Here is a 22,994-nt window from a genome sequence, read left to right as displayed (position 1 = left end):
TGCAGGTCACAACTTGTCCACCAGAGCGTTTTGGAGTTGTTGGATTGTGTATTTGATGAGTTTGATGAGGGAAACCAAGAAATCCCATTAGCCTCCGTAGCGTAGCTCTGAGCAGCTCACGGCTCTGCTCTGCCGTTCTAAAAATAGCTTGCACCGACAATTAAAGGTAACGAACCTACTGCTATGACTATAGGGATTATGGCAATGGGCCAATTTGCCAAGATGTTGAACTATCACTTTAAAACTGAGGTAAAGTCAGATGCAGAGACCACTGCAGGCATTGGAGCAGTTTTTACAGACAGAAAAGAGCCAAAACATTACACAAGTAAATTTATCACGTTATAAATGTTGTGTCTTCCTGTTTTTCCTCCTGCAGGCAGCACATGGACGAGTATAAGGCTGCCTGTCCGAAAGAGGCGGAGGAGTTCAAGAGAGAGGTGACGTCGCTCATCACCAGGTTCCTGCAGAGCATGGAGGAGCAGTTCAAAGTGGAGGTCCAGGTAGATTCAAGATTCAAGATTCAAGAAGTTTATTGTCACATGGATGTACAAGTACATACATTGTGAGAAGCTTCGGTTGGGTGGACGCTCCACAATATGCATAATAAATAAAAAGAGACAATAAGGTAGGATAACGGATCACTGATCAATCATCAATCCTCCATCGTTTTTGTTTCCTCAATGCCAGCAGTCGTTTTCTTTTGTGGTTTGTAAAAGAGGAAATGGAAAGAGGATACTCCTTTCCTGAACCTCCTCTGGACCAGCACAATATTGTACAACGATAAATCAGAAGTGAAAACAGGACGTTAGTCACTGTGGTAAATTGTCAACCAGGCGTGAACTAACAGTGTCTTGGTAAGGTGCCCGACCAAGAGAAGGCAAGGGAGGTAATTGGTAACTTCCTCAACAATGAATGTTTGGGTAATACTGTATATGGTTTAGCTTTGGCACCACAGGTTAGGTTAGAGGAACAAGTTTTACCTCCATCACACAGAAACTATAGCTTTCTAGTGTTTGGCGTTCTCCTATCTGTATCCACAATCTGTCAACAATGCTAAACGGCCAGTGAGTCACCAAACAACCTTGCTGCATCAAATACCAATCAGCCGGTCAGACAGAAAACATTCAAATTCTTCATCTAGGACTCAATTTTACACCTACAAAGCACTTGTTTGTGTCCGATCAATAGTCAGTTTCCCGCTACATGTTGAATAAAAGCAGCTTTTCTTCACTATTTAAAAAACCAGAATCAGTGATTGGTTGGTATTTTTTGTTTTACCGGTGACAACCCTCCCACTGTCTTGGAGGATGGTCATCAGCTCATGGCAGTTCATGCTTTAAACACCCCATGTTTTCTCCTTCCAATATCAGACATTGATTTATTTTAGCATCATCTTTTACCTCTGCACAACCTGTTGTTTTCCAAACTGCACTGCTGATTGTCATATTGTATAAATTGTTTGTGTTACTGTAAGCGCAGCCTCTGGACTAGTTTCTTGTCTCAAGGCTGTCGACAGAAAAAATGACTCTGGGAAATAAACATGCACAAATAGTTTTTTTCTTATTATACACAGATCCTGCCTGGAAAATACTAAAATTAATCCTTAAATGTTTCTACTTTTTGTTGAATAATACTTGCGAATATTTAATGGGATATAATGTCTTAATCTGACCCGTTGACCTTTGCTCATGTTCCACTTTCTTTCATTATCTTTGTTTTCTTGTTTTCACTTAAAAAAAATCCCAAACTTTGATTACACAGCAAACCTTAACGTCATTTATGTGATATGAACATACATAGGGAAATGAAAATGAATGAAGAAATTCATTGCATCATTTTCTTTTTTATATGCGAACTCATCCAATCCACCCTGCAGCTGGACTTGCTAATGAAAATGTGGCAACTAATGTAGTGAAGCTTGAGTGGAGAATAAAGCACTGACTTTGGTATCTGAAATGGGAAAGTTAAAAAAGTTTTTAAAAATAGCATCCCTTTGTGTTGTTGTGTAAGTGTAACGTTGATCATGGTTGGAGTTTTCCAGTCTGACTCATCTGTCCGTATTGTTTCTGCAGGTGTACCTGAGAAGAATGATGACCAGGAAGTGGCTGACCAATGATGAAGACTTCAGTCAGCTTTACAATCGGACAGAACGGCTTTCCGAGCACTGCGCTCTCATGAGGCCTCCTCACGCCCAGGTGAGGAAAACAACACCAGCTGATAATTCTTTACAGCGAACTCATTAGACAATATACACACATGATTGGCTGCTCTCCAAAGAAAATAATCTGATATATTTTCCCGGTCAGGGCCAAATCATTATTGGTATTTTCCCCTCATTAGTCGAACCAGATATAGAACCGAGGCCTTTGGTTTAAAAAAAATCACATGAACAGGTGGTTTAATGTTTGTTTCGTTGTATTTATAAGATGATAGGCTACTTTGTTTAATGAGCACAAAAGCTGAAGAAGATGGAAAAGAAAAATAATTCATTGTTAAAGTTTCTCTCTATAATCGCTTCGGAGATCTGAAGCAGGGGAAGTCTTTATTTACTTTTCGTCGACCCTCTTGGAAGTTCCAGTGAATCAATCTGGGCACCATTGTTTTTGGCCGGATGCTGCTACTGCAGAAAACATCTCGGTTAGATGTGTGAACTCTTGGCAACTCTTGGGACTAATGAATACGTGGAAGTAGAGGTGTCGGCTCAGATGATCTGAAACCTGCTGATCATGTGATGGACGAATAAAGACCCAAATGTCTCCTGACTTCATTTAACATTTCCCCTTTTTTGTGCCTGTCCTGTTTTTGTGCCACATCCCTCCTTGTGTGTGTGTGTGTGTGTGTTTGCATCGGTGTGTGTGTGTATATGTTTCCTGGCAACAGGAATTTGCGAGCCGCCTCCACTACCACGTGGTGAAGGAATACATCGGCCAGCTGATGAAGAACAACTACTCTTGCAAGAACCAGAAACACGAGACGGCGGCAGGAAAGATCCGTGGACAGTGGTCTAAACTTTGTCTTGTGTTTGACGAAATGGTAAAAAAAAAAAAAAAAAAAACTTAGATAAATCAATATATGTACATATTTGTCACTGAAATGTGGATCAAAAGTGTAAATAACAGAGAATAAAAATACTCAAGAAAAATACAACTGTCTAAAATCAGAAGCTAACCTACTCAATGCAGTACTTGAGTAAATACAGTACAGTATTTAGTCTACTGTCTGACTGTGATGGCAATGAAGTAAATGGTATGGAAATAGTTTGATTATTCAATAATTCATCCAAAAGCAAAGATTGGAAAAGTAATTTAAACAGTGTTTTAAAAGAATTAAAATCATATGTGAAGTCAGCAGCAGCTCACTGATTGTTTCTTCTGTCGTAGGAGACGACTCATGAGTGGCTTCAGTCAGTGGGAGACGACCTGAGTGTTATCATCGGACAGAAAGACAAGAAGGACATAAAGAGCCACCTTGAGCCTTTAGTGACAAAATACCCCGACTTCAGGTGAGCATGAATAGTAAATCCTACAAAAAATGTTTTTCATACTCTCTTGTATTCTTTGGTAGATAGATAGGTAGATCCCATAGGTGACTGATGAAGTCACTGGTCTAAAGTCTCCAAAACGTTTGGTTTGTACCAGTTGGTCGAAACACCACGAGTAGGATGAAGGAAAAAGACTCTGCCAACACGGCGCTAATTAGCTGGACAAATGGAGGTCATCATTAACATGTTGATTAATGTCCAACGTCTTGGTTAGGATGCTAATATGCTAACAAAATAGAGCTAAAATGTTGATTTTATGTTCAGTAGCTATCTTAGTTAGCATCATGCTAACATGCTCACATACACTAGGCAAAAGTGTTAATCATGTCAACATCTTGGTTAGCGTTGATATGCTCACAATGACAGAGCGCTAACATGTTCATGTTCAACATCTTAGCTAACATGCTAACACATAGTGCATGAACTTTCCTGGGTTTTTGAATGAAACAAAAATATCTACAGTGTTTTTTTTGTTTTTTTTTTACAAAAGCAAATTAAATACAAAGTTAAAGTTGAAGATGTCACAATGTCACAAGACTTTGACTCATATCAGCTGTAGTTGAAACATGCACAAGCTTCAGAGGAAAACTCAGGTTTGTGGGGGTGTGGTGGGGATGACGCTTGGCCCTCAAGGTTAGTAGCTAAACATAAATAGGAAACACAGGATAATAGTAGTTGAGGTTTGTGTTGTTCCAGTGGTTTATGAACCAAGGAGGACAAAGTCACATGGATCAACAAAGGAGAGGGGGTTTCCCTTGTAGCACTGCACAGGTTTTCATAAGGCCTGTCTGTTAAAATAAAACTTACAAGGAAGTCATTATGTCTGTTTTGAAAGAAAGTGGTTTGGAGTTGAACATCGCAAAATCAACAAAAACACACGAAAAAAAAAAAAAATCCAAAATGAGGACATTTCCAACATCCTGATTTTCATTTCTTTTTTGAAAGACTAAAAATGTGCCGAAGCTTCCTCTTTGTGATTGTGTCAGTAGTTGCTTCTGTTAGAGAGACAGAAGCAACTTGAACAGATTCAAGTGGAACAGGTTACCTTACCTTACCCCCTTTTTTGGACTATAATGAGCCAAACTAGATGTAAAACATTATCACCATGAGAACAAGGACATGAATTAGTAACTGTTTTACCCAAAACAGAGCAGAGATCATTTGGCTGCATCCAATGTTTATGTAAAAAGTGAGGAATATCAAGCCCAAACAAAGGCAACATCTGTAAGGTTATTGTCAAGATTTTTAAGTCTGACGCAGATGATGTAATATAATAATGTAATATTATGATTAAACTGAAATGTATGTCATTAATGTGCTGAATGAACCGGAGTTAGTGGCCTTGAGAAGATGGTGTTGACCTCTGCTCTGAAATCACAGGTTTCAAACTGCTGAGTGGCACAGACACATGAGGGCATTAGTCAATCAAACCGGCCAAAGACTATGCAACAGCGTCAATGCTGAACTGAAATCTAGGAAATACATTCAAAAAGCACTTCCACATTTGATTAAAAAAAACTCATGGACTTTTTATCCATCATAAGCTCCACTCAGACCATGTTTCCTCCATCAGTGTCTCCTTCAGAAACACTGAACAGTCTTTAACAGTGGAGAAGAAACAAAGTCTTCATATTTTAAAGGAAAACATCAGCTCTACACTGAGCAGTGTGGAGGAAACTTCCTCAATTTCATGCACAAAACAATCTACTGCCACACATCCTCTACATTGTTGACATTAGACTGACCCTGTTCCCTACATAGTACCGGTAATTGCTTTCAGTTGATCTTTCTTATTCAACTGTTAGATTACTTGACAGCAATAGATGGAAATACATTGTTTTCAAGTAAAGATTGAAAGGCCGGATACAGTAGCTTATCAAAGAAAACATTTTCTCAACTCACACGTGCACTCAGATCATGTTTCCTCAACTAGGCTAATGTGTTATGTAATAATCATGTTTACCATCTTGGTTAGCATGCTGCTATGCTCACAGTGACAGGTTTGTGTTCAACACCTTAGCTAACATGCTCACAATGACAGTTAATATGTTGAGGTTCATTTTAAACATATTGATTAGCAAGTGCTTGAACTTTCTATGGTTATTATTAACCTTTATTTTACCAGGCAAATTGCTTGAGATAAAAAAAATCTCTTTTACAAGCAGATGAAACAAAAACATCTACAGTGTTCATTGCAAAACTAAATAAATGTCAGTAAAACAGGAAAAGAAGAGAAGTTACAGATAAGCAGACCTTGGAAAGCATATGAGAAACATCAATTTAGTTTAACATTGTAAAAATAAGCAGCTGTCCACTCAGACCATGTTTCCTCCATCAGTGTCTCCTTCAGAAACACTGAACAGTCTTCAACAGTGGAGAAGAAACAAAGTCTTCCCACCAGTTTCCTGCTCTGAAGGAAACATCTTCACTCTTCATCGTGGGCAGCGAGACCAAACTCTTTAGAAACACATTTCTCAAGTCAACAACTATAGAAATGATCCCTGAAAGTATAGTCTTGGTTTGTTCTGGATGTTTCTCAGGCTCTTGTATCTACAGACGACCACTTTGACTCCTGGTGGTTTAGTTTTGCTTCTGGCTTCTATGCCGTCTACCATCACAGCTTCTTCATCTAGTGCTTCGGTGACGCCAAACTTAAAGCAGATATCAGTGGCAAGGCCGTTTCGGCTAATGCTGTGTTCAAGGCAGGCTTTTGAAACCGTAAGTTACAGCTTCAAGTCACAACTACGACTTGGTAGCGTTCCAGGTAACCCGTAGCTCGTGTTTTTACCGTCCTGTTGTCTGTGAAAGTTCCCTATAACGGCCACTCGTAACTTCCGACCCGTGAACTCGTACCAGATCGAACTGGTATGACTTCACAGGAAGGAAAAAACACAAAGTACGAGTTTCCTTGAACGCACCATGAGTTAGCAGCCCCCGCCCTTGTCAGGCATCAACTGGTCCTCGTGCTACGTCACCACATTCACGCGCATCCCTTGGCTGCACACACAGCCCTTCATGCCGTTCTCTCCCCTCATTGGATAACACTTGTATCCCACAAGGAAAATTTTCTCCTCGGGTTACAGCAGAGCAGAGTGACGGAGAGACTCGTGTTTAGGCTGAAATACTTCATGTAAGTGATTGCTGACGGAAAATAGGACTATTTAGGACTTATATTAACAAAAACATTCCACTGATATCTGCTTTAACATCAATTAGTTAGTTAGTTAGTTAGTTAGTTTCATTTATTGTCCACAATGTGGAAATTTGTCTTTGGTCTCATAGCACATGTTTCTTCTTAACGTTATTGTATCATGGGTCGGTTGCAGATAATATAGGTCTTTTCAGAAAGATTTGAGAAACTGAACACTTGATTTTCACTGGTGAAGTTTCCAAAATAGAGAAAGTGTGTTTTTAACATTTAAGTTAAAGCAGAAGTACCGTAAGTGATATATTTGTGTTAATATAAGTCTTAAATAGTTACATCTTCCGACAGCAATCACTTACATAGAGTGTTTGGACTGAAACACGGGTCTGTCAGTCACTCTGCTCTGCTCTGAGCCGAGGAGAAAACATTTATTGTATCCTACAGTTTTTATCCAATGAGGAGAGAGAACGGCATGCAGGGCTGTGTGTGCAGCCAAGGAACGCTGTGAATGTGGCGACGTAGGGACGAGGACTGTTATGGTGCGTTCAAGGAAACTCGTATTTTTCCGACCGTGAAGTGGTACCAGGTCGATCTGGTACGAGTTCACCGGTCGGAAGTTACGAGTGGCCGTTATAGTGACTTTCACCGGTAAAACAGGTCGGAAAAACACGAGTGGGTTGCCTGGAACGCTGCAAAGTCGTAAGTTGTGACTTGAAGCTGTAATTTACGATTTCAAAAGCCTGCCTGGAACGCAGCATTAGCGAAAACGACCGGACCACTTACTTCTGCTTTAAGCCTAGAAATCATAGTTATAGAGGAAGGTTGGACAGATGCAGTAGAGATGAAGGATAAAAAAAAATGTTCACCGGAAAAAGAGATCAAAGTTAAAGAAAAACAGCAATTAAAGAACATATCTCTGCAATTTAAGCAAGCAGAGACTAATGAGGCAAAGCATGATCTGTTTGTTGTTTGACATTGTGAAAATAAGCAGCTGTCCACTCAGACCATGTTTCCTCCATCAGTGTCTCCTTCAGAAACACTGAACAGTCTTCAACAGTGGAGAAGAAACAAAGTCTTCCCACCAGTTTCCTGCTCTGAAGGAAACATCTTCACTCTTCATCGTGGGCAGCGAGACCAAACTCTTTAGAAACACATTTCTCAAGTCAACAACTATAGAAATGATCCCTGAAAGTATAGTCTTGGTTTTTCTGGATGTTTCTCAGGCTCTTGTATCTACAGACGGCCACTTTGACTCCTGGTGGTCTCATGAGGACACACCTCCTACTATCAGTGATGAAAGTGACTTGTTTTTGCAGATCATATCGACAGTATCTACTGGGAGGCTTCTTTAGAAGTAAATGTAAATCTGTCTCTGATTCTGTGATTAGACATTTTGTTGTCTCCAGACATATTAAACCTTAGAACCTCATCTACGCTATGTTAACATTAAACAACATCAAAGAACTCCACTTGAGCTTGTTGTGTGGTAAACACTGATTCTGGTGCAGACCAAACTCCAAAAGCAGCACAACCAATTACATAAACTGGAGGTTGTGATACATTAAACCATTCGTTTCCCCAACCACACGCCCTTTATTGGTTGTTGCGAGTCACTGAGGATACGACGAATGGTCATGGAAATTAAAGGCAACATTGAAATGACATTGAAAGTTTCAGAGCAGAGATTATGCATAAAACCTTTGAGGTCATTTGCTGTCCTGTTACCTGGATCAGGAAAATACACTCCATGTTCAAGTCAAACCAAAATGACTTTACTGATAGAGCTCATTAAAAAAAAGATGCAATTTATAAATCTATCAGTGTTAAAGCTGTGATAGTAGGAGGCATAGAAACCAGGAGTAGGATTAGAAACCACCAGGAGTCAAAGTGGTCGTCTGTAGATACAAGAGCCTGAGAAACATCCAGAACAAACCAAGACTATACTTTCAGGGATCATTTCTTTAGTCCTTGACTTGAGAAATGTGTTTCTAAAGAGTTTGGTCTCGCTGCCCACGATGAAGAGTGAAGATGTTTCCTTCAGAGCAGGAAACTGGTGGGAAGACTTTGTTTCTTCTCCACTGTTGAAGACTGTTCAGTGTTTCTGAAGGAGACACTGATGGAGGAAACATGGTCTGAGTGGACAGCTGTTTACTTTAGAATAAAAAAATGTCAAAATAACATATGTTTTCATATATACTTTCCAAGTTCTCCAATAATCCCATCACTTAAGAAGTTCTGGAAAGAAAATCCTTTGGTTTTCCTTCACTTGGACTTGGAGGAGGTGTTGGGTGTTAGTCATGTTGGAGAGTAAACATCCATTTAAATTAGCACCAGATTTGTTTCAGGTTTATGTGATTTACTTTTAGGTCAGATTTGATTCTGGTTTGGTGTCAGTTTGTCTTTGGCATGTTCGTTTTCCATCTCCATCAGCCCTGCTGGATGTTTCAGACTTATCAGCTGATATCACACCAACTTCTCTACAGTGAAGACCAACATTTTCCCAAGAGGAGAAAGTCCAGCAATGACTCAACAAACCTCCATGAATTAGTCAATGAAGAGACAGATGTGTTGCCATGTGTTTGAAAACCTTTAAGTCACTTTCTGCTTAGAAAGACAGAAACACGAATCCTGTGGACGATGAAGCTGCAGACAAAACTGTGATAGTAGGAGGTGTGTCCTCCTGGTCCTCATGAGACCACCAGGAGTCAAAGTGGTCGTCTGTAGATACAAGAGCCTGAGAAACATCCAGAACAAACCAAGACTATACTTTCAGGGATCATTTCTTTAGTCCTTGACTTGAGAAATGTGTTTCTAAAGAGTTTGGTCTCGCTGCCCACAATGAAGAGTGAAGATGTTTCCTTCAGAGCAGGAAACTGGTGGGAAGACTTTGTTTCTTCTCCACTGTTGAAGACTGTTCAGTGTTTCTCAAGGAGACACTGATGGAGGAAACATGGTCTGAGTGGACAGCTGCTTATTTTTACAATGTTAAACTAAATTGATGTTTCTCATATGCTTTCCAAGGTCTGCTTATCTGTAACTTCTCTTCTTTTCCTGTTTTACTGACATTTATTTAGTTTTGCAATGAACACTGTAGATGTTTTTGTTTCATCTGCTTGTAAAAGAGATTTTTTTTATCTCAAGCAATTTGCCTGGTAAAATAAAGGTTAATAATAACCATAGAAAGTTCAAGCACTTGCTAATCAATATGTTTAAAATGAACCTCAACATATTAACTGTCATTGTGAGCATGTTAGCTAAGGTGTTGAACACAAACCTGTTAGATCTCTGTCACTGTGAGCATAGCAGCATGCTAACCAAGATGGTAAACATGATTATTACATAACACATTAGCCTAGTTGAGGATACATGGTCTGAGTGGTTCTTCTCCACTGTTGAAGACTGTTCAGTGTTTCTGAAGGAGACACTGATGGAGGAAACATGGTCTGAGTGGACAGCTGCTTAATCTGAAACTGTTAAATTGAGAAGAGTGTCTCATGTGCTTTCTAATATCTGGTTTTCTTTTTAATGTCCCCATTCTTTAAGCTCTGTTACTGATAGGCCTATATGGACTATTTTTCTTACCCTTCATCTCCTGACGGATCTAACATTTCTAAAAATGAACAATACTAGAATTTCTAAGGTTCGCTTAAATGTTGAAACTGTTTCTCTATTTGGAAAATTCACTAATGCAAATCAAGCATAGGCTACAGTTTCTCAAATCTTTGTCATCTCCAAATCTTTTTGAAAAGACCTGTTACAGTTTCTGCAACCAACTCATGACACACCAACGTTATAAGAAACCTGCTGCTAATTGATGTGAAGTTTGACGTCACTGACGAATATGATTTAGTTTTAATAAGTTTAGCAACAGATAAAGAAGCTGTGATAGTAGGAGGCGTGTCCTCCTGGTCTTCATGAGACCACCAGGAGTCAAAGTGGTCGTCTGTAGACACAAGAGCCTGAGAAACATCCAGAACAAACCAAGACTATACTTTCAGGGATCATTTCTATAGTCGTTGACTTGAGAAATGTGTTTCTAAAGAGTTTGGTCTCGCTGCCCACGATGAAGAGTGACGATGTTTCCTTCAGAGCAGGAAACTGGTGGGAAGACTTTGTTTCTTCTCCACTGTTGCAGACTGTTCAGTGTTTCTGAAGGAGACGCTGATGGAGGAAACATGGTCTGAGTGGACAGCTGCTTAATTTTACAATGTTAGACTAAATTGAGGTTCCTCATATGCTTTCCAAGGACTGCTTATCTGTAACTTCTCTTCTTTTTTTCCTGTTTTACTGACATTTATTTAGTTTTGCAATAAACACTGTAGATGTTTCTGTTTCATTGATAAACCATAGAAAGTTCAAGCACTGATGTGTAATTAGCATGCTAACCAAGATGTTTAAAATGAACATCAACACATTACTGTAACTGTCATCGTGAGCATGTTAGCTAAGGTGTTGAACACGAACCTGTTAGATCTCTGTCACTGTGAGCATGTTAGCATGCTAACCAAGATAATGACATCAAATCAACATGTTGATTTGTTAGCAATAGGCGGGAGCGTGCCTATGTTCCCACAGCCCTATGTTCCCACTGGACTCTCTCTACCTATCTGGACCAGCGGCGCCGGATTCATTTTAGAGGTGGGGGGGCCATGGAGGTTGGGTTGTTACGGGGCATAGATTTACACACTCACTGTCGGTGCAATAGTCATTTGTAGTGTCCGGTCGTGATGCGTAATACCAGCACAATGCATGCGTAATCCCCCTCCGCCAGCATCTCCCAGACCGTCATGCCTACCGTAACTTCTCAAAAAAAAGAAGAGAAAAAAAAGAAAGCCCTATACTCCGGTCCCCTGTGCTGGTCTGGCTGCAGGTTTAAGTAAATAAAATGTTGTGAATACACCTCTTAAAGCCCGTTTGAGCAGTTTCTATAAACTGCTAGGTTCTCAACGACCCGACCCGGTCCGATCCAGGTGTTGAAGCCTGGACCTGATGCAGCCGGACTCACGAGCAGTCTCTCAGCTGGACCACGGCAAAAATAAAAAAAATAAAAGAAGCCCGTGGTCCGACCTGACCCAATTTTTAATCAGAATTTTAATAATAGAAAACATAATTTGTGAATTTGAGATCTCTAAAATATTAGTAATGTTACTTTTACCATGCATTTAGTTTTTCTGTAGGTAAATTAATCATCATGGATCAAGCAGAAAATCAGCCTTTGTAAAAGCTGAAGTAACAGTTTATGAGCACTCAGGTCTGTGGCGCATCAGTCTGCAGCGGCTACTTTTCACCTCTTATTCTTGTCATTCATGTTTTAATAATAGGAACAATGCTTAAGGTCAACGTCTGCTTAGACAGACGTTTGGACTTTATGTAGCTAAATAACTTTGTCTCAGTCCGTGACTGTGCTCGCTTCATAAAGACAGCTGTTATAGACCACTCGGCCAGCTGTGGCCACAGGAGTTATTACAATGTTTCCATTTTGTTGTTTTCTGCGTCTCTTCTTTTTCTCACAAGTTATGGTTTTTACTGGCAAAACGAGCCAGTTAGAAATGAATAAAGGAAAAGAAAAAATAATATCCAGGAGACTTTGTCCCGTCCTCAGGACGTGCGCGAGGGAGGATCAGCTGGTGGCTCAGGTTTGGTGATGTCATGGCTGTCAGCTGCACATCTGTCAGCAGGTCCGCTTGACCGCTCCACACACACTTCACAAACTTTAGGAATAAGCTAGATGGTGATTTTGTAAACAGACAGTGACATGCTGGAAATAAGCAGACACCATACTCGCCCTAGTTAATATTGATTATTGAATTACTGTACGTAACGTCATAAATCTCTCGCCGCTGTAGTCCGGTTCATCACCTGGCATGTACGTCATCTCCAGGTGAAATGACTGTAACAACTGTAAAACACCTGGAATTGAAAATAACTAAAGGCATATCACCAAAGCTGAACTAGCCTAGGCTATTAACACTTAAGGTTAAATTAATTCATCTTTTCCTCGCATTTTTTCAAAGTAAACTTCCCTTCGCTCACCGGCAGAGCAGAAGTTGCACTTTCTGAGATGGTGCACTTGGTCAGAGACGAGACGTTCTAATATTGATTAATTAGGAAGGACTTTGACTTGGTCCACAGTGTTTGTGGATGAAGCCTACAGGATGAGAAGGTGACGAAGGTGAAGGTGACTAATAAGCGGAGGGAGGACGACGGAAGCCGGAGAAGCTTCGTTCAGCTGTGCATTCACGTGGGCACCATATGGCCGGAGAGACTTGAATTGGGACTACTTAGCCTACTGGGCTGCACTACAGACAGAGTAGCATTAGATTTGATTTTAAAGGAAAGATTCTTCTAGCCTATGTTTTATTTGTTTATTTCATTTGATGTGGGTGGGACCGGGGGAATTATTGAAACCGGGATAGCGGCCTATGGTGATCAGTGACCAGTAGAGCAGGGCAGGGGCGTAAAGTGGGGGGGCCAATGGCCCCTTGGCCCCCCCATTCCGGCGCCCTTGATCTGGACTCTAATCTATCTGGCCTGTCTAGCCTCTACCTGGTCTTTTTACTAAACTTAACCAACTCCTTTCTTCATTGCCTTAACCCAACCAAATTTTCAGTGACAACAAAAGTTAGAAATGTGGGAACATAGGGCTGTGGGAACATAGGAATGACCCCGCAATAGGCTATTGCCAATAGCCTATTCACAAAACAGAGCTAATAAACTCTGTTTAGTGAATAACCAAGTAACCAAGATATTGGAAATGAACATCATGTTAACGTTGACCTCCATTTGTCCAGCTTATTAGTGCTAAATTGATATAGTGTGAATATGTTTCAGAGCACGAAACTGTTGGGAAGACTTTGTTTCTTCTCCACTGTTGAAGACTGTTGTTTCTGAAGCAGACACTATTATAGGTATGAGTTGAGTAAATGTTTTCTTTGATAAGCTATCTGGCCTTACAGTACAATCTTTACTTGAAAACAGTGTTTCCATCTGTTGCTGTCAAGTAATCTAACAGTTGAATAAGAAAGATCAACTAAAAGCAATCATGTACAGTAGGGAACTTGTGCCAGTCTAATGTCAACAATGTAGAGGATGTGTGGCATTAGATTGTCTTGTGCTGATGTTTTCCTTTAAAATATGATTTATGAGTTGTTCACTACCTGTGTTTTCATGGCACTTTGCTGCTTTTATACACACCAACGTCTCCACCTCACAGAAAAAAAAAACAAAAAAACTTTTGAGATCTTTTGGATGGAAACGCTCCTGATTAAACCAGTGGCGATGTTAGAGTCCAGTGTCTTTCTGGGATAAAGTACACCTGTTAAGTTTTTTAAATTATTATTCTACAAATCAATGTCCAAACTAAGTGAAGAGTGAAAACAGGTCCAAGTCTGCACGAGTCAAATCAGATGATAGGATAACACCTGTCAACATATTACTATAACTTTTGATTATTTCAGTGGATAACAGACTTTTTCATCCCTTAACTGAACTGGAGATACACAGGCATATTTATTTGTACAAACATGAAGGGGGGTGTGGGGGCTAAAACCTCCCACACGGGTTGGCTGGTGTTCGGCTGCAGAGATTCATCTGGCAGCGTAAGTGGAAACATCTGTTACAGTGACGTTGGCGGTGTTTAGTTTTTATGGCGTTTGCTTCTTTGCCATGTAGAGTTAAAGGGTAAAAAACTAAATATTGCAACAGTTTTCTGAGGATTTTGTCTGAAAATACACACTAAAGTTACAGTTCTGTTGGCTATCACCTCCCTCTACAGTACAACACATTGGTCTGCTGCTGTGTGCTGTCTGGATTAGTTACATTTGATTCAATATATTTGTGTGAACACTGCCGTGTTTAATGTGAGTCCTCAGCAACACATTCCTGGGATTGCAAACTGCACTCGGAGCGAAGCCACTCAGGGATCTGGCCATGATAAAAAGTTAAAAAAAAATAAAAAGTCTGATCAGAAAATATAGACACAGGCATAAACTGATGGAAAACTACTGGATTAGATGTAAGAAAAGCTTTAGCTGAGCTTTTACTTATTTTGATGTGAACTCCACAGCATACTGTATCTCTACAGTTTAAGCAAGCAGAGAGTAATGAGGCAAAGTTAAATCTGTTATTTGACATTGAAAAAAGTAAACAGCTGTCCACTCAGACCATGTCTCTTCCATTAGTGTCTCCTTCAGAAACACTGAACAGTCTTCAACAGTGGAGAAGAAACAAAGTCTTCCCACCAGTTTCCTGCTCTGAAAGGAACATCTTGACTCTTCATCGTGGGCAGCGAGACCAAACTCTTTAGAAACACATTTCTCAAGTCAACAGCTAAAGAAATGATCCCTGAAAGTATAGTCTTGGTTTGTTCTGGATGTTTCTCAGGCTCTTGTATCTACAGACGACCACTTTGACTCCTGGTGGTCTCATGAGGCCCAGGAGGACACGCCTCCTACTATCACAGCTTCTTTATCTGGTGCTAAACTTATTAGAACTAAATAATATGAATCAGTCACGTCAACCTTCACATCAGTTAGCACTAACATGCTGGACAAATGGAGATCAACATTATCATGTTGATGTTCATGTCCAATGCCATGGTTAGCATGCTAACATGCTCACATCAACTGGGCTCAGGTGTTAATAATCATGTTCAATGTCTTGATTGGCATGTTAACACATCAGTGTTTGAACTTTCTAAGGTTTTTCAATGGAACATAAACATCTAGTGTTTATTACAAAACTAAATGTCAGTAAAACATGAGAAGAGATCAGAGAAAAGCAAAGTTAAAGATAAGCAGACCTTCGAAAGCAAATGAGAAAACTTATTTTAACATTGAAAAAAGTAAGCAGCTGTCCACTCAGACCATGTTTCCTCCATCAGTGTCTCCTTCAGAAACACTGAACAGTCTTCAACAGTGGAGAAGAAACAAAGTCTTCCCACCAGTTTCCTGCTCTGAAGGAAACATCTTCACTCTTCATCGTGGGCAGCGAGACCAAACTCTTTAGAAACACATTTCTCAAGTCAACGACTATAGAAATGATCCCTGAAAGTATAGTCTTGGTTTGTTCTGAATGTTTCTCAGGCTCTTGTATCTACAGACGACCACTTTGACTCCTGGTGGTCTCATGAGGACCAGGAGGACACGCCTCTTCTAATGTGTGACCAATTTAACATATATTTTGGCTGCATTGCTCAGGAAATGTTGATAAAACCTTCAGAAACTGCTGTTGTTGTGGCTTTTCAGCTTCATGAGCGTGAAACTGACCAGCGTTTTGTGTCTTTGCTCTTCTCCGCCTGCAGCAAGGAACACCTGATCGCCATCCTGAACTTCCGAGGCTTGGTGAGCGGCCTGCTGAAAGGCCGAGAGCGCCGTCACATCCTACGGAAATTTAAGCAGCTGAAGAGAGCACACAGCAGCGACACGAGCGTAGACAAAAGCCACGTTTTATTTCGGAACATGCCTGTGACCATCAACAGGGACCGTCTGTCCAATCTGTGTTCCGGCTGCTTCGGCCTCGTGCTGCCAAACAACTGAGGAAACACAACGGAGATTACGTTGTATGAGGACGACAGGCAGCTCACGATGGAGATCTGAGACATTTACATTTCATCTGGGGTGATTCACCACAGCCAACTAAACTCCAACTGTCTATTTTGTACAGAATAGCTGTAATTTTCCTTTCAAACGAAACTTTTATTTTCAAATTCTGTATTGTGTATTATCTATTCTAGTGATAAGAGTTGTTAATAATAATATGAGGAAAAATAACCCTTATTTTGGTAGCACCTTTCAAAACTAAAGAAGGTGCTTTGTGAAATATAGTAATATATAATATAGGTGCAAAGAGAGCACATGTACATATTTAATAGATATCAGGGTCATATTGAGATATTTACAAGTTTGTGCAATAAAGAAACTTTAAAGAAAAACTCGAACCTCACAGAGGTTAATGAGGGCCATTAAAAAAAACAATCCATTGTTACGTTTTGAGTAACATTAATCAAATATCTACAGTGTCCAGATGCTTCAGGAATAGATCGATTTATGATTTACATCCTAGGAACCAAACTCTCATGCAAATTTGACGCATTGTGGCGTGTAAGGACATTTGTGAGCAACTGCAGGGTTTATTTGTGGGAAAGAAAACACTGGTGAAATGATCTGGATGAGATTCAGTGTTTCTGCTAAACTGTCCTTTCATGACCTCTGTTGACAATAAGAAAATTATGGGAAAAATAACACATTGTCAACCTGCAAAAATGAAAAGAATTTGTTAATTAAGTTGAATTATATCTCACAGGAAAATGTAGAAATTTCACCTGTTTCCACTTTAGAAGTCTTACAAAACTCATGCATGACACATGTGGTGGTGCAACAGCATTGTGAGGAATTGTGATGACTGTTCTGTGGGAAACAAAACACTCACTCATGAATCTGGATGAAATTCAGTGTTTGTGGGGTGGGAGCATTGAGAAACTTCACATCTCACACAGTCGATTTGATGCCAACAACTTTGCCCTGAGGAGGATTTTTCTCAACAGCTCTTCGCTGTGCAGTGACTTTGGACTTATTGTTTGCAAAATGCATCTTCTGCATCTTTTCGGGCAGCCGTGTTGGACCTTGGTCTGAAGCCATGAACCTGTCGTTTGCTCTTGAGCAAAGAAACTGAAGCTTATTGTTCTGAACTGTGAATATACTGTAAAGGGTGTGAGCTCCTGAAGCTGCTGCAGAATATGAGCAGTTTGTGAAATCTGTGTCAAATCTCTTTTTCCAGACGTTCTTATGTCATCGCAAATGCAGCAAACCAGCTGGGAATGTGACTGGTTTCCGTGTGTGATCATTCAGTGTTTGTGTTTTTGTACATTGTTGATGAATCTGTGAATCTTTAATTTGTGCAGCCAAACCCAGAGATGTTGGTTGGAGAGATGATGTGGAAGTTTCCATCATCTCATGTGTTGGTGTTTCATATAAAGCACTGTGTGAAAGTATATTCAGAGTATGTATATAAACATTTACTGTAAATAAGTAAAATAAAATGTAATTGTCAGTGAGGTTGATCTCGCTGAATTAAAAAAAAAAAAGTGGTGCAGATGTTTTTTGGGTTTCATTACTCTGTGGTAAACACGTGCAAAGTTGGGTTGTGCTTTCCTTTGAATAAAAAAGTCCCTGATATCAACTGAAATAGCTAAAAGAAAAATCCCAGTATTACCAGTACTTCCTATTTATACAAATCCTGGCATAAAATGATAAATTACCAATTGAACAGTGCAGTCACTGTGGATTATTATTATTATATACGGTGCAAATAATTTCAGGATGTGATTGTGAGCGGAGATGGGACATCACACTACTAGCCTTTTTAAAGAAACTTACATAAATCAAAGTTGGAAACTGCCCAATAATGAATCTCCTGAAAATGCCAAAAACTGCAGTTCCTCATGTGACCACTTGAGGCTCCAATAGCGAGTCAATCCCATTGGACAATTCCCATTGACTCCAGAGTTAAAGGGACAATGAGATTTTTGGTTATAAAAGAGTCTCATATACAGTAAATCTACGTTACCCACACTTGTTAATGGGTCCATTTTCGATAAATATATCGTTTTGTCTTCATAGCTATTTTCATATTATTATTTCGTGGTTGACTCGCCCAGCATTTCCTAGTTTCGGTTTTGCAGATGCTGCCCTTGGGTAATGGGAATATCATGGGAAATGTAGTGTGAAAACACTTTGCTTTCCAAAACTCCTTGTTGTCCCTTTAAAATCCTTAAACTGAACTTCACAGTTAAGTAAACATCTGTGCTTACAGCCTTTGCACTTCACAGGTGTCTGCTTTTCTATGATTGACATCATGGAGACTAAGGCCACTACTACCACTAGTACCACTACTACTAGTACTGCTGCCAATACTGAAATAACAAGGGAAGTGTGTAGTAGTTAGAGGACTAGATTGAAAACTAAAGGCTAAACTAAAGGCACAGTAGATTTACTGCACACAGGGTGAAGATAACAACGGCAAACACTGAAGGAAACTTAATAACATGAGTCATACGTGAGCTCACTCCGAGAGATAACAGTGAATTGTATCTTTAATCCATGTGGAACAGGGAGGTCAACAACAGGTTAGCAATAACAGAAAAAAGGCACAAATGATGAAAAGTTGGAAAAGTTTGAAGTCTATTGGAAGAAGATGCAAGACATGAGTAGGCGTTTTATCACATACTGACTGTATCCATAACTTTGATATTGTTGGGAATGTGTTAGTCCGGAGGTTGAGTAATAATGGGCAGCAGCACCATGAGCCTTACAGTAAAGGAGCAGTGATCACAGGTTTGGTCACCCGGTGATCGGCTTTGTTAAATCCTCTGGACCTACACACTGTGACTGTGAGTTAGCAGAAAGATAATTTGGACATGAAACTCCGAATTACTGTAACTCAGATAAGCCTGAAACATGACTGTACAGGGAAGAGAAAAATGTGTTTGACTGCGAAATATAATATTACATTGCAAAACTATATCTTCAGATATCTGAAGGAAGTAGAAGTTGAACTTTGGAAAAGCATAAAAAGTTAATTCAAGACAGCTTTTGGCGCCACTTTAATGAGGTTTAATTTGGGAACACACAACATTAAAGTTGGTTTTTCTTGCACAAGTGTATGAGCTCCACTCAGACCATGTATCCTCCATCAGTGTCTCCTTCAGAAACACTGAACAGTCTTCAACAGTGGAGAAGAAACAAAATCTTCCCACCAGTTTCCTGCTCTGAAGGAAACATCTTCACTCTTCATCGTGGGCAGCGAGACCAAACTCTTTAGAAACACATTTCTCAAGTCAGCGACTAAAGAAATGATCCCTGAAAGTATAGTCTTGGTTTGTTCTGGATGTTTCTCAGGCTCTTGTATCTACAGACGACCACTTTGACTCCTGGTGGTCTCATGAGGACCAGGAGGACACGCTTCCTACAATCACAGCTTCTTTATCTGGTGCTAAACTTATTAGAACTAAATCATATGAGTCAGTGACGTCTAACTTCACATCAATTAGCAGCAGGTTTCTTATAACGTTGGTGTGTCATGAGTCAGCTGCATAAAGTGTATCAGGTCTTTTTAAAAAAAAATTGGAGACAACGAAGATTGGAGAAACTGGAAACTTGATTTGCATTGGTGAATTACAACAAACCCTACATGACAAACTGTGAACTTTAAAGAGCCATGAGACACCTGCACAGGTGTCGTCTCTTATGTGGCTGATTAGATGTTTTCTCATGAGTGTGATCTGAAACTCACTGATGTCTGCACCTTTAACTTTACTGTTTAAAACCTTTAGCTTTCTGACCAGAAAAAGTTTAATGATAAAAGATCTCCTTCAACCTACTGCAGAAACTGGATATAAACCTGCAAAGGAGAAACCAATTATTTTAAACAATTGTATATAAGCTCCACTCAGACCATGTTTCCTCCATCAGTGTCTCCTTCAGAAACACTGAACAGTCTTCAACAGTGGAGAAGAAACAAAGTCTTCCCACCAGTTTCCTGCTCTGAAGGAAACATCTTCACTCTTCATCGTGGGCAACGAGACCAAACGCTTTAGAAACACATTTCTCAAGTCAACGACTAAAGAAATGATCCCTGAAAGTATAGTCTTGGTTTGTTCTGGATGTTTCTCAGGCACTTTGACTCCTGGTGGTCTCATGAGGATTAGGTGACCTGGTTTGACTTAGAATGCCAAGGTGGTGTTCATTGTGTCTTTTTTTTCTGTCTTAAATTGGCAACAGATTTGTTTCAGCCTTAGTTCATACGTGTTATTTACTTTTACGTCAGATTTGTGTCTGGTTTCACTGCGGGAAGTTTACGATTCATCACCTGATATCACACCAACTTCTTGAGTGAAAACCAAATAATTTTTCAGAGGAGAAAGTCCAGCAATGACTCAACAAACCTCCATGAATTAGTCAATGAAGAGACAGACGTGTTGCTATGTGTTTGAAAGCCTTTGAGTCACTTTCAGCTCAGACATCCCAGAAACACAATTCCTGTGGACGATGAAGCTGCAGACAAAGCTGTGATTGTAGGAGGCGTGTCCTCCTGGTCCTCATAAGACCACCAGGAGTCAAAGTGGTCGTCTGTAGATACAAGAGCCTGAGAAACATCCAGGACAAACCAAGACTATACTTTCAGGGATCATTTCTGTAGTTGTTTACTTGAGAAATGTGTTTCTAAAGAGTTTGGTCTCGCTGCCCACGATGAAGAATGAAGATGTTTCCTTCAGAGCAGGAAGCTGGTGGGAAGACTTTGCTTCTTCTCCACTGTTGAAGACTGTTCAGTGTTTCTGAAGGAGACACTGATGGAGGAAACATGGTCTGAGTGGAGCTTATGCAGTTGTTTAAAATAAATTGTTTCTTCTTTGCAGGTTTGTGTTCAGTTTATAGGTTGAAGGAGATCTTTTATCATTAAACTCTTCCTGGTCAGAAAGCTAAAGGTTTTAAACAGTAAAGTTAAAGATGCAGACATCAGTGAGTTTCAGCTCACACTCACTCAGTGAAAACATCTAATCAGCCACATAAGAGACAACACCTGTGCAGGTGTCTCATGGCTCTTTAAAGTTCACAGTTTGTCATGTAGGGTTGAGATTATTTAGATTTTCATTCAAACTAATAAACCCAGTTTTTAAATGATGGCATTTATATAATCAGGCTTATTTTAGCCTGCTAACAGGAGTTTAGCCCGATGTTAAACAGGACCCAGATCAGTGGCTGAAATGAAGGGAAGCTAAAGGCAGAACGGAAACTAGTGCCAGTAAACCATTAAACACAACTTGGCACTGGTGTGTTTTTACCTAACACACACAGACAGACAAACTACAACCCCGATTGGTAAATGTGCTGTTTGTATGTTGTCGGTCTTCATGAGACCACCAGGAGTCAAAGTGGTCGTCTGTAGATACAAGAGCCTGAGAAACATCCAGAACAAACCAAGACTATACTTTCAGGGATTATTTCTTTAGTTGTCGACTTGAGAAATGTGTTTCTAAAGAGTTTGGTCTTGCTGCCCATGATGAAGAGTGAAGATGTTTCCTTCAGAGCAGGAAACTAGTGGGAAGACTTTGTTTCTTCTCCACTGTTGAAGACTGTTCAGTGTTTCTGAAGGAGACGCTGATGGAGGAAACATGGTCTGAGTGGACAGCTGCTTATTTTTACAATGTTGAACAACAAACAAATTTAACTTTACCTCATTAGTCTCTGCTTACCTAAAATGCTGTTTTTCTTGAATGTCTCTGCTTTTGATCTCTTTTCCTGTTTCACTGACATTTGTGCCACTTTTCTTACCCTTCATCTCTACTGGATCTGTCCAATCTTTCTTTATATGAACGATAATAGGATTTCTAGGGTTTACTTACATGTTAAAACTGTTTTTTCTCTTATTGGAAAATTCACCAATGAAAATCAACTGTTTAGTTTCTCAAATCTTTGTCGTCTCCAAATCTTTTTGAAAAGACCTGATACACTTTCTTCAGCCGACTCATGACACACCAACGTTGTAAGAAACCTGCTGCTAACTGATGTAAAGTTTGGCATCACTGATTCATATGATTTAGTTTTAATAAGTTTAGCACCAGATAAAGAAGCTGTGATTGGTATCAGGTGATGAATTGTAAACTTCCCGCAGTGAAATCAGACACAAATCTGACGTAAAAGTAAATAACATGTATGAACTAAGGCTGAAACAAATCTGGTTCCAATTTACAGAAAAAAGACACAATGAACACCACCTTGGCATTTTAGTCAAGTCAAACCAGGTCACCTAATCCTCATGAGACCACCAGGAGTCAAAGTGGTTGTCTGTAGATACAAGAGTCTGAGAAACATCCAGAACAAACCAAGACTATACTTTCAGGGATCATTTCTTTAGTCGTTGGCTTGGGAAATGTGTTTCTAAAGAGTCTGGTCTCGCTGCCCACGATGAAGAGTGAAGATGTTTCCTTCAGAGCAGGAAACTGGTGGGAAGACTTTGTTTCTTCTCCACTGTTGAAGACTGTTCAGTGTTTCTGAAGGAGACACTGATGGAGGAAACGTGGTCTGAGTGGAGCTTATACAGTTGTTTAATATAAATAATCTCTCCTTTGCAGGTTATGTTCAGTTTATAGGTTGAAGGAGATTGGTTATTAAAGTCTTTCCAGTCAGAAAGCTACTCTGAGAAAACATCTAATCAGCCACATAAGAGACAACACCTGTGCAGGTGTCTCATGGCTCTTTAAAGTTCACAGTTTGTCATGTAGGGTTGAGATTATTTAGATTTTCATTCAAA

General features: G+C 39.9%; 2 protein-coding genes and 12 non-coding genes across 15 annotated transcripts in view; 7 read left to right on the top strand and 7 right to left on the bottom strand.

Moving 5' to 3' along the window:
• The window catches only part of exoc3l4 (exocyst complex component 3-like 4), a 46,837-nt gene extending 29,917 nt beyond the window's left edge, over positions 1-16,920 (top strand). For both annotated transcript variants that reach the window (XM_085767432.1, XM_085767433.1), the window contains exons 9-13: positions 377-500; positions 2,073-2,195; positions 2,881-3,033; positions 3,381-3,502; positions 15,988-16,920. In XM_085767432.1, coding sequence (XP_085623558.1) covers positions 377-500; positions 2,073-2,195; positions 2,881-3,033; positions 3,381-3,502; positions 15,988-16,222 — 757 coding nt within the window. In that variant the 3' untranslated portion in view covers positions 16,223-16,920. The remainder of the gene's footprint in view (positions 1-376; positions 501-2,072; positions 2,196-2,880; positions 3,034-3,380; positions 3,503-15,987) is intronic.
• LOC146963273 (creatine kinase, testis isozyme-like) overlaps positions 1-22,994 on the bottom strand; it is a 205,431-nt gene that overhangs the window by 15,440 nt on the left and 166,997 nt on the right. The gene's annotated exons all lie outside the window — the stretch shown is intronic.
• Positions 5,852-6,058, bottom strand: LOC146963298 (small nucleolar RNA U3). Its single transcript, XR_015034967.1, has one exon. It is a non-coding gene; the product is annotated as a small nucleolar RNA U3 (small nucleolar RNA).
• Positions 7,681-7,887, bottom strand: LOC146963297 (small nucleolar RNA U3). The gene has a single exon (XR_015034966.1). It is a non-coding gene; the product is annotated as a small nucleolar RNA U3 (small nucleolar RNA).
• On the top strand, positions 8,621-8,827 carry LOC146963296 (small nucleolar RNA U3). The gene has a single exon (XR_015034972.1). It is a non-coding gene; the product is annotated as a small nucleolar RNA U3 (small nucleolar RNA).
• LOC146963295 (small nucleolar RNA U3) lies at positions 9,444-9,650 on the top strand. Its single transcript, XR_015034979.1, has one exon. It is a non-coding gene; the product is annotated as a small nucleolar RNA U3 (small nucleolar RNA).
• Positions 10,669-10,875, top strand: LOC146963294 (small nucleolar RNA U3). Its single transcript, XR_015034978.1, has one exon. It is a non-coding gene; the product is annotated as a small nucleolar RNA U3 (small nucleolar RNA).
• On the bottom strand, positions 14,839-15,045 carry LOC146963293 (small nucleolar RNA U3). The gene has a single exon (XR_015034984.1). It is a non-coding gene; the product is annotated as a small nucleolar RNA U3 (small nucleolar RNA).
• Positions 15,540-15,746, bottom strand: LOC146963292 (small nucleolar RNA U3). Its single transcript, XR_015034968.1, has one exon. It is a non-coding gene; the product is annotated as a small nucleolar RNA U3 (small nucleolar RNA).
• Positions 19,353-19,559, bottom strand: LOC146963290 (small nucleolar RNA U3). Its single transcript, XR_015034977.1, has one exon. It is a non-coding gene; the product is annotated as a small nucleolar RNA U3 (small nucleolar RNA).
• On the bottom strand, positions 20,128-20,334 carry LOC146963289 (small nucleolar RNA U3). Its single transcript, XR_015034973.1, has one exon. It is a non-coding gene; the product is annotated as a small nucleolar RNA U3 (small nucleolar RNA).
• LOC146963288 (small nucleolar RNA U3) lies at positions 20,852-21,058 on the top strand. The gene has a single exon (XR_015034969.1). It is a non-coding gene; the product is annotated as a small nucleolar RNA U3 (small nucleolar RNA).
• LOC146963287 (small nucleolar RNA U3) lies at positions 21,663-21,869 on the top strand. Its single transcript, XR_015034983.1, has one exon. It is a non-coding gene; the product is annotated as a small nucleolar RNA U3 (small nucleolar RNA).
• On the top strand, positions 22,568-22,774 carry LOC146963286 (small nucleolar RNA U3). Its single transcript, XR_015034981.1, has one exon. It is a non-coding gene; the product is annotated as a small nucleolar RNA U3 (small nucleolar RNA).

Source organism: Trachurus japonicus, chromosome 22, assembly GCF_045865225.1.
Source record: "Trachurus japonicus isolate A0001 chromosome 22, Traja_1.0".
Taxonomy (NCBI): domain Eukaryota; kingdom Metazoa; phylum Chordata; class Actinopteri; order Carangiformes; family Carangidae; genus Trachurus; species Trachurus japonicus.
Note: the sequence above shows the minus strand (reverse complement) of the source record. Positions and strands in the feature narration are given on the sequence as shown.